General features: G+C 41.0%; 1 protein-coding gene across 1 annotated transcript in view; it reads left to right on the top strand.

Moving 5' to 3' along the window:
* Nucleotides 1-557: 557 nt before the first annotated feature.
* mmp17a (matrix metallopeptidase 17a) overlaps nucleotides 558-11,314 on the top strand; it is a 75,997-nt gene continuing 65,240 nt past the window's right edge. The window contains exon 1 of the mRNA XM_034896992.1: nucleotides 558-1,063. Within this exon, the coding sequence (XP_034752883.1) occupies nucleotides 929-1,063 (135 nt within the window). The 5' untranslated portion in view covers nucleotides 558-928. The remainder of the gene's footprint in view (nucleotides 1,064-11,314) is intronic.

Below are 11,314 nucleotides of genomic sequence, written 5' to 3'. Positions count from 1 at the left end.
GTCACAAATTGACGCATGGGCAACTCACGTCTGCACTCGACTCACATCTGGTAGTGAGTTACAGCAGGTATGGTAAAAACACTACCAGTTTTGTCCAAAGTGGCCGCTAGAATCAACACAAACTAATAGTTGCAAATAGTCACTTCAAACAACAAAACCCAATTAACTGAAGTAGACTATTTACTTAACTTAATAATTGAGTTTATGTATTTACAGTGCTATGAAACTTTGAAAAACAGTAAATACTCGTAGTCTTACTACTGCAGTCCACACGTTTGGTATAAATCCAGTTCACACAAACTCAACAATTTTAAAAACTGCAATTGTATCTATCAATTATTTCAGCATTTAAACTTGAATAACATTGGTCAAAACTTGTATTAGTTACTATTTTAGATTTAGGGACCCAAAGCCCAAAAAGGTTTAGTGAAATTACTTAAACTCGTGTCACGTAAGCTATTATTTTCTCAAGTCCAGCCATTCGATTTTTATTTTGGTAATTTTTTCCGGAAGTGTAACAGGTTATCGTGGCTGGCTTGAGTCTGATCTCTGCTGCTCGCGACACAACCGCACGTAGCTGCTTACATTTCCTAGCGCTCGAGACGCTACGACGGAGAGAGCAGCTCGCACTTCTTGTTCCAGGGATATTGCCTCTGATAGACTTGGGATAAGACAAGAATACGCAGTTTATCTCTGTTTATGACCACTTAGGTCTTAGTTACGGGTGTAGTTTTACGGGTGCTGGACATAAACTGCTCTAATGTTTTTAACAGAACCAGTTTTAATGTGCTTCATGTGTTTGCGCTCAACAGTGAGGTAGACTTATTCGGGGACACTTTACAGGAGTGTCGGCGTGTGATTTATCCCGTGGATGCTGCTGTCGGGATCGGTGTCTGTGCCCTGCAGGACCAGCCTGTCATAGGGCATCATGGTTTCTCTGGTTCTTCACAAGTGGATGAGGAATACTTCACCGGAGATGCTGCTTTTGGTGCCGATATTGTGGCTTTTACCTCTGACCGGAGCGGCTCCGTCTCAGACTACCGAGCAGCTGGACTCTGGGGTGGTAAGTGGTCTATCTTTTCTACCTACTTTTGGACAACGGGGTTTGAAAGTTTTATATCACCAGTGAATGTGGGCGGTGTTTTTTTTCCTAGTATACCCTAACATGAGTGTGGGGCCGTGAAGTGGCAGGGTTTTCCTCTCCTTTATTCCTACTTGAGCTACTCTTGAACGTCCAGGAAAGAGCAAGTACTGCCTTCTCCAAACACTTGCTCTGAATTTTAACACCGCTCTGCAGTCTAATGCACGAGGCAGACTGGCGTTAGCCTACACACTGCATGATGAAACATCTAAATGTGCATCGGAACTTCATTTACCTGATCAGAAATCACCGTATTCCAAACATATAGTAAGAAAATAATAAATAATTAATGTGTTAGCCAAATTGCCTATAGCCTAATAAGTAAATAAATAAATAAATGTATATGACGGGATTAGCCTTGGCGTTAATCGACCTTTTAGTATGCTGACATAGTGTGCTAATACGATAACTGGAGCTCACTGGGACAGACTTATGAGGCGTTATAAGTTAGCCTATTTCATCAGGGAATTTCTCGGTCATGCCTATGAAAGACCTGAAGCCAAGTTCAGGCAATTGCTGTGTTTAAAATAGAGGATCCCTACTGTAGTCTGGTGGAGCATTAAACGAAGCCACTGAGACAGGCAGCACCGTTGATGAGCTGTTCGCTTGGAACAGATCACCCCGAAATAGTAGCTAGTCAGTGGCTGTACATCATCATTCCCGCCACTGTCCCACAGCATGTGCCATACAGTCAAGACTGAGGTTGGGGGAGCAATGCTCCTGCATATGGACTGTATGTGTACATTTATACTGTATGTGTGTTTTTATTCTTGCTCTATATAAGGTTATTCAAGATTTCCTTTGAAAAAGCTGTAGTTCTTGGTTTGTAAAGATGATTATCAGCTTCATGATTTCATCTTCATTGAAGTTGCATTTTCTTCTTGTTTCACTCCACAGGGCAACATCACTTTTTGTTGCTGCTCCTCCCAACTTCTGTCGCAATTTCTTTCAGCACTCTTTTTTTTCTGAAAAAATCCCACGCTTGGGGATTACGTTTTTCTTAACCAAGACCAAAACATGAGCACAAAAATAGATGTGTTTCTATTTATGTACCTTATTTTTTGAAGGTTTTTTTTCACCCACCTTCAGGCTGTGTACCTAGTTTTTTTGACTCACTACTTATCCACACAACACACACACACCTAACACAAGAGAAGCTTCAGTTGTGAGATTGTACGGGCCATCGTTTTTTATTTAGACTGTGCTGGCGAGACAGAGATAATGTCAGCTTAGATGAAGTTTGTACAGAAGTTACATTATCTTAAAAAAAAAGTTTGTATAAGAAAAGAACACACACAAAACACCCATTAAACTTACATTAACCACATTTCCTGTCAGTGGGCCTCATTGCTGAGGCGGATGCCAACAACTCTGACATAAGGACATTGTAGTGACGATTTGTCCTCAGATTGAACCAAACAAACTCAAAGTCAAACGGCCACTAAGGCACCAAAGGACGTTTATTGTCCAGGCTGAGATGGCATTCTGTGATGTTTATTAATCCAATTCTCAGGAAACAAACATTTCACATAAAGGAGCATTGGCGTCTTATAGGCTGGGGTGAAAAACCATCAGCCGTCCCCGGTGTCTACCTCCCCACATACCTGATCATCTCTATATCTAGACCTTCACCTGGTACCTAAGGCTGCGTGGAACTTTCCAGACAAAAGTACTAGCAGATACAAAAAATGACCAAAATAAAATACTAATGATATAAACAAATGTATGTAGCTGTATGATTCAAGCAAAACAGAAATGAAATGAATAAATATTGAACTATTAAATATAACAAAACCAGTGAATAGTTCCAACAATAACAACATAATGAATAGCTCCAACAGACATGATGTGTTGCACATTTTGCTCTGAATTAATTTCTGGTCAGTTTGGCCACTCATGGCAGGACTTTCATCACAACCTGTTCACACTTCTTTCACACTGTGTAGCTTTGGCCACAAACAACCACAGCCTTGAAACAGGCTATTACTAAAGCGAATAGCCCTCCTAACCTCAGACTTCTTGTCTCGTTTGGTTTTCCAGTTGCAACATAATTCTGCTGCTCCCTCTGAGCACTACATATATTCTCCGGCTTCATTTGACCGTTTGGGGATTGAATGTTGCTGGAATCAACTTATCATTTTCTATCATAAATAAAAGGCTTGTTTTCTGTTAGGTTACTTCTAGTGTGCATTGCCGGTCTGACTAGTCCATACAACATTCTGGGATAGGAGAAAAACATGATCTGGTTTATTACCATTTCTTTTAACCAATCACAATCATCTTTTTTTTTGGGGGGGGAGGGTTACATCTGCAAAATTGCCTCAGGAAAGAACTTGTTTTGGTGAAACATGTGTGCGTTGTGTATACCTGCACGATATGAGGGGCGAAAAGATCCAATATGCTAATATTGTAATAACAATATTACTTGCAATGAATAGACATTTATTAAATTGTATTTAGTTTTGCATTTCTGATGCGGTCAGTATTCTGCTAAAATACAATGCTTGATGAATTTAAAACTAGTAAAAGGAAATAATTTTTAACATTCTTTAATTAAACAAATTGAATTGAATATAAAAGGCACCCCTAAAAAAGAATGACTGTTAACTTAATATGTGCTGTTTTCTCCTGATATTTTCTTTCAACTAACACTGAAGAGCTCTGTGTGTTGGTGGCGACCTTTAGCTCAGTAAGAGCGTCCACCCCATGGAGGCTGAGTCCTGCAGGGGCCCGGGTTCAAATCCGACCTGCATGTAATCCCCCGTCTCTTTCCCTATTTCCTGTCCATCCACTGTCACTAATAAAGGATAAAGCCCCCCCCCCCAAAAAATCTCTGACTTAGCGATACGTTGCAGCCTTTAGCGATGTGTATATTGAGCATGTTGATATTGCGATGGCGACAAAAAAACAATGTATTGTGCATCCCTAGCAGAGGGAATCCAAATGGTTGTTGGGTGTGTGAATTTTACTCAACAAAAAAAAAGATGAACACCATTTGATTGTCGGTTCTAGCTTGAAGGGTGTTGCTTGAATTGACCAGAGTTTAGAATGCTAACAGAAATAAAGCGAAAGCCGAGGGACATCTGGTCAAAAGTACGGGTCCCCGTCGTAGATGGATACTAGGTACCTTCTACATTCTTTCTTTCTCTTAGGTACATGTATAACTTTGCATCTCTTTCACTCTGAGATAAGTAGTACAGTACCAAAGCAGAGGGAAAGGTTGAGGATTAATATGTAACAAATCTGTAGTTGGTTCAGTTAATCAATGTCAAAGTCCTCCTGATCAGCCAATAATAAGTATTGGTCACTAATAGGTTTCTTCTTTATTTGTAGATATGACTAAATATAACATTTTTGACTGCTGTATAGTAATTCTTGCACAAACCTTTTTTCATTCCTTTTTTGAAAAATTGGGCAGACTAACACTACAAACCCAGCGGTATCAGTAGATGAAAAGCTGCGTCTTCCATGTCAGAGAAATAATCCTCCAGGTGGTAGCTTTCTTACATTTCTAGATAGAGCTGTATGATAAGCTCAGTCCAAAGTGGCGCCGCATTCTCCGTGCAGCCGGCAGTCTGAGGGCCATTATTCCTGTTTTGATGTCTTCAATGCCCTGTCCCACTTCAACGTAAAGCAATAGTGCCAGTCCAGGGCTGGATACAGACCTGACAATGTCCACATCTGTTCCATGGACTTTGAGGCACTCATTCTCTTGTTGGAGGTTGCACAGTTCATGCAATAAAAGTTACCATTTCCTTGATGTTGAGCCTCTTTTCCCAACTTAATTCTACTAAGGAAACTCTTTCGAACAAAACATTCTCACTCTGGCTGTAAAAATGGCAGGTAAAATTGGAAAAAGGCATGTCTTCTGTCTTCTAAAGTCTTAACACTACTTTGCCTTTTTAACAGAAAAATATATATCTAATCTGCTAAAAGCCACTGTTTTTAGGATTTGAGTGAGGATTTTTGTGCCGATGTGTCAAACTTTTTTGAATTTTTAGTACATCTTTATTTGAAAAGATTTCCAGTTTGAAGTGATACTCAAACCAAAATCCCTGTTTTTATTTCAAGCATTCAAACCTTATAGCCGTGCATGGTGGCTTTGATGTTTGTGGTTTCTTTTTTTGTAGTAGAAGAGTAGCTTTAGTGACCGAATGATACATTTTTGTGGGTGCCTAAGAAGCAGATGGAAAACAGACTCTTTCTTCTGTCCTCAAGAGAAGGCGCAGCGACCGGATATCTTTGTAGAAGCTCCAGGGGAACTGTCCTTCTGCCTGCTGTTTCAGGCAGAGAGCAACAGGTCATAGTCGTAAAGTTATTGCACTAAAATAAGTGATCATACTAAATGCTGAAAATCCCTGTTAGAGGGGAAAGCATGTGTGAAGTTGTGAAAGAGGATAAACGGGGTAAAGGGGATAATATCATTAAGACACACACTGTTCTCAATTACTTGTGAGATAAAGGAGTTTACCTACTTTATTCATTGTAAAAAATAGAAATTCTCATGTTTGATCATCGATAGCAAGGACACTTTATCTACACAATATAACCTAACTGCAGCTCCTAGTTCATCATGAAAGACCGAGGGAAAGTATCAGTGTAGACCGCTCTGATGATGATTACTTGGTGATTTCTTGTCGCGGTGGTGTGCAACAGGGAGCCACACGACACACAGAGAGCATCATTCTGCCTCACTGGAAGGCCCGGAAAGTGCGTGCGTGTGTGAGTGTGTGTGTGTGTGTGTGTGTGTGTGTGTGTGTGTATGTGTGTGTGTGTGTGTGTGCGCGTGCTATTCACTCAGGACTTAAAACAACCAACTACAAAACAACCTCTGATCTCTATCCTTCATCCAGGCAGCACCATTTTCCCTTTATTTCAGTGATGCTCCATCATTTAGTTGAGATTGTGAATCTTGGTGTGTGTGTGTGTGTGTGTGTGTCTTCATCACAACCAAGCACTGAGTCCTTAAGTAAGTGAACCGCACAGATCAGAGGTATTCATTTTGATAGCGTTGCTGCTATCTAGGTTAATATATCACTTTAAAGCACCGATTTTCAATTTCAGCTCCTGAGGGAACTGAGCCAAAGCTAAAACGTAATACACTCAGTTTTCAGCTCATTGTATTATATTTCTTGTGAGGCATATTTTCTTCACTGAGATGGAACCACCCAGCTTCCCAAAAGAACTATTCACCTAAACATTCAGGGCTTCCCTTCTGATAAGCGAGAGTGATCTGAACAGATTAGCAGCTGATAAATTGCCTGTATTAGGCTACTGTATATCCAGCCACCTGTGGAATTTTGTAATTTTAGACATTAAAGACGCATTCAAGACTGTGCAAGGGTGTGTGTGCCCAGAAGTGCAAACATACCTTGCCAGTCCATTTTTCACTCTCGTTTTGCCGTTTAATTTCTTCATTGAGAACACCATCTGGCATTCTGGCGAATTCCTATGGAGCAGTAGGCTCACTCCTTCTGCTCCCAAATCTCTGCTACTCACTCTCCTTCCCTGCTAGATATCAAAATGATGAGTTATTTAAGAAAATGTAATGTAAAACAAACATAGCTTTCAGGAATATGTGGTGGGGAGATTGGGTTTAAAAAGAGTCCCACTAGGATACTTTTTGTGATAATTCCATCCCAGTGGTCTTCAATTTGTTCAGGCTTTTCTGATATAATTCTGATGCAATTTCTAATCCTTTTGGGTTATTTTAAATGGTTCCAAACTGCAAGGTTGCTGAAAAGACAATGAAGAAAGGGCTCACTAATACCCATAGTATTTTTAGTAATTAGGTCATTGGTGTCTTAAGCGAACCATAACAATGATTCAAAGAGCATTCAGCACCAAAATAAAACCCTAGCTTTAAACATGCTCATGGAAGACTCTCCTCTCACTCACTGCTGTGTGAATCCCGACACTTCAAGTACCATTAATCCTCCACTTCACAATGGTTAAGGATTTTTTTGTGTGAAACGCAAGATGGAAAATGTTCATTTTAATCTATTCAGTTTTTGTTCTGAAGGGTATAAATCCCTCCAGAATTTTTCGATATCGCGCCAATTAATGTGAATTCAACCACCACTGGGACGTTGGTGTGACTCGCAATTCTGACCAATCACCGCAACTTTTTCGCAAATTTGACCAATAACCGGAGTTTCCCGCAACTTTAACCAATCCCCGAGTCCCACGGGCCAGACTTGGTATCAGTATGTAACTCTGAGAGCCAGTGAATAAGCGGGAGTGAGAACGGGTTGACATAACCCAAACGTGGCCATATTCATTTCATGTTTAACAGGACTTATGTGATTTGAACATCTCACATTTACCAATAAAAAGTACAGCGAAAGTGCAAAAGATTTCTGACCGTCCTGCCAACCTGTACACATTATATCAACGTACGCTCTAACGTTTATTCAGTCTGATGTCGCTGAAGCGGCTGCTGTTTCAATCCTCTTGGCTCTCTGCAGCGGCTGCTGAGTTTTCCCCACGCCTGACACGACACACACACACACACACACACACACACACACACACACACACACACACACGCACACACGCACACAACGCACATGGTTCATGCAGGAAAAACAGGAGATGAGATGCCACGATCATGACCTAAACTCAGGACAGCTACGCTCGTTATTTTAAGTGCAATGATAACTTTAAGTCCAATAAGTACTTTATCAAAACGTATGAATGTGTCTCAGGACAGGAAATTAACCAACAATGTAAAGATCAACAAGCTACTGACAGATATGTTAAAATTTGATTCATTCAATAAATTATTATTTTTAGTCTTAAATCCACCAGCCATTTTCATATTATACCAACATTTTCAGCCTCCTGAGGCTTTTTGGTAAGGTTACTAGGGAAAATCAGCCTACAGTAGTTTTATTCTTCCCAAAACAAGTTGCAACAAACAAAAAAACAAAAAAACATTGCAACTTTTATTGCAATTTTTTACAAAAGCTCCGGCAACATCAGGCATTTTGCAAAATCCTGGAGTGACTGAATGGGGAAATCAATTAATTTGCAAGCCCCATTTCTCATGCCGCCGACAGTACCACCACCCTCATTAGTATCGTGTTTACCTGCAATGTGTGTACATTTCTCAAGTATTGTATCCAGTTCCTTTACACTTCCATTTTTATTCCTGCACTTCACAGAGGAGGCTTTTTTTCCTACCTGCACATCATTGTTGTTCTGAATCACCGAGGGGCCCAGGGACAGAGGAGACTTCAAAAGAAAACAGGATGCAGGGACAGTCAAGGGAAAGATGATTGGGGGATTTCTGTGCTGAAAAAACAATGTGACAAATAAGCAAATAGATAGTCGAACTTTGGGTTGAAGATGAACAATGCGGATTGGTTGGGTAACAACGGATCAGATCTTCACTCTCACAAGGATCCTAGAGGGAGCCTGGGAGTTTGCACAACCCTTCTACATGTGTTTTGTGGCTCTGGAGAAGGCTTACGACCGGGTCCCCCGGGAGATACTGTGGTAGGTGCAGCGGGAGTATGGAGTGTGGGGGTCCCTTCTCAGGGCCATCCAATCTCTGTATGGCCAAAGCGAGAGCTAAGTCCGGTTTCTCGGCAGTAAGTCGGACTTGTTCCAGGTGAAGGTTGGCCTCCGCCAGGGCTGCACTTTTTCACCAATCCTGTTTGTAGTGTTTATGGACAGGATATTGAGGTGTTGTCAGGGTGGGGAGGGGTTGCAGTTGGGTGGGCTGGGGATCTCATCGCTGCTTTTTGCAGATGATTTGGTCGTGATGACATCATTGGCCTGTGACCTTCAGCACTCCCTGGATTGGTTCACAGTCTAGTGTGAAGCGGCTGGGATGAGGATCCGCACCTCCAAATCTGAGGCCTTGGTTCTCAGCAGGAAACGGATGAAGTGGCTTCTTCAGGTGGAGAATGAGTCCTCACCCCAAGTGAAGTCCTTACCCCAGTCGGAGTTGGTTAACGTGGCTCGGGAAAGGGAAGTTTGGCGTCCCCTGCCGTAGTTGCTCCCCCCGCGGCCGAATACCGGAGAAGCAGACGAAGATGGATGATTGGACATATAAGCAAAAGCATGTGCTTAATAAAGAGGAAGAAGATGTTTCAGCCAAAATATAAAATGTTTTGTCTCCGATTTTGGGATATTATAGTGATTGATTGATAAGGTATGCAGGGATGTTGATCCACACCAGAAAACACACTCTGGATGCAGGTTTCCATATTGTTATGTTATAACACTCTCAGCCTGGATCATAAGGATACTTTTAGCACTCCTGTCCCACTTCCATCAAGCTGTGTGACCTTCTGTCTGTAGAAATGCACCATGGGACACAAATTCAGGGCAAGGAGATTATTTCAGGAACAATCTCATATGGGAGATGATTGGAAGGTTGTATAGACTCAATCTCTCCTTAAAGATTGGCAGAGAGTGAATGTTCAGCAGAATGTTATATATAATGCATTCTCAGGCAACTTCTCAGGCAGAGGGAAGCCAGTTCTTCAACCTGATCCTAGCCAATCTGTCACCTCAGCCTTGTTAGGCGGGAAAGTTCTCCAGAGACATGCACATTACTGAGGAGAATGTCAGCATTACTGTACTGAGGTTTTGATTTCCTCAGAAACCAATTCAACAAAGATCTCCAGAGCCCTGACACCTCATTGGCCGCCACTGTAGCATGGCGGTTTGGGACTTATGTGAGGCAGCTGCAAGACGTCTGCGCGGCGCTTTAACACAATGACATTTCCAGATCAAGTTTGACAGCATAAATTCAGAACTTGATTTACTGTAGGCAGTCCACATGTTGACTTAGGAGTAGATCAAAATATGTTTGCTAATCACACATACTCTCAACTTCCAATTGAAGTAGAGCAGTTTGATGCCTGAAGAACCATTCAACAGAAGCCAGATGTATAAAGGACATGTAAATATAAAAAACATGCATGCACTTCAGTATGTCTTACACCTTAACTGGTATTTAAAACATTGCAGTTTCCTCTTGTTTCATCTGTTCACTCTGTGCATTTGGTTCTTAATTGTTTTATTTTTTGTAAAGCATTGGGCTCTATTACTGAGTCTGCTAGAAACAAGATCATTACTTTTCTAACGTTGACTGTACGAATCAATGATAGTTTGCAAGTGCATGTGTGATTGATGAATGCGTTAACAGTATGTGACAGGTGACCAACAGGTGAAACACTTCAGGGTGGGGCAGACGGTCACAAAAGCTGGAACACACAGGGCAGGAAGTAAAGTAAAACAAGACAGAAAAACTACCAAAATAAAACGGGAAACAGAAACATACACAACCATAACAAAAATAAAGATTAAAACTCAGCTCTTTTGGGAGGGGGGATGCACAGAGTTTATTTAGTCTCTGCTGCACACACAGGAAGATCGTAGAGTTGTAAGAGATGTGTGTGGTTATTAGTAGCAGCCCAGGTTTGTTTGTATTTGATTTGATGAAAGTAGACAATCGGAGGCTGCAGATTTCTAACTTATAACTGTCCTGCTGACTTCAGATGGCTGCAGGGATCTGATGAACTCAACAAGGTTGTCGAGCACAGTGTAAAGCAGCTGTAAATAATAGATACTGTACGGACCAACTGTATTAATTACAAACAGTGTTTTCTACCCCCATTCAAGTTTTATTTAAACGCATCTAGTTGTTTGTTTATTTAAAATACCCTAATTACATTTTAAGTATTATTTTGATTATTATTTGCTGCAGTAGCGTAGCCAGAAATATTAATTTAGGTAGGCATGTGGATGTAATGTGTGCCTGAACAAAGTGACCTGTACATCAACCCTACTGTGCATTGTATTGATCGCAGGCTACTGGTTTTGTTTATTGTTGCTTAGCAACGTGCGTTAGTTTGAAGAAGTAAGGTGGCAGAGGCGAACTGCGGCATTATTATTTTTATCTATTTAATGCTGCAGTGATGCTGCAATAATTTCCACAACGTTGTAGCACAACTGTTGCATAAAAGCAATGTCAAACCTGGAGTTGTGGCGAGTGCAATGTTCTACTCACTGGACATCTGCAACATTACATGCAACTACATCACCTCGGATTCTCCTATAGCAAGGGGAACCGCACAACCATACGTTTTTAGGCTATGCCTATACACTATTTGTACAATGCAAATACATATATATATATATATATATATATATATA

This window comes from Etheostoma cragini, chromosome 16 (genome assembly GCF_013103735.1).
Source record: "Etheostoma cragini isolate CJK2018 chromosome 16, CSU_Ecrag_1.0, whole genome shotgun sequence".
NCBI classification, from domain to species: domain Eukaryota; kingdom Metazoa; phylum Chordata; class Actinopteri; order Perciformes; family Percidae; genus Etheostoma; species Etheostoma cragini.
Note: the sequence above shows the minus strand (reverse complement) of the source record. Positions and strands in the feature narration are given on the sequence as shown.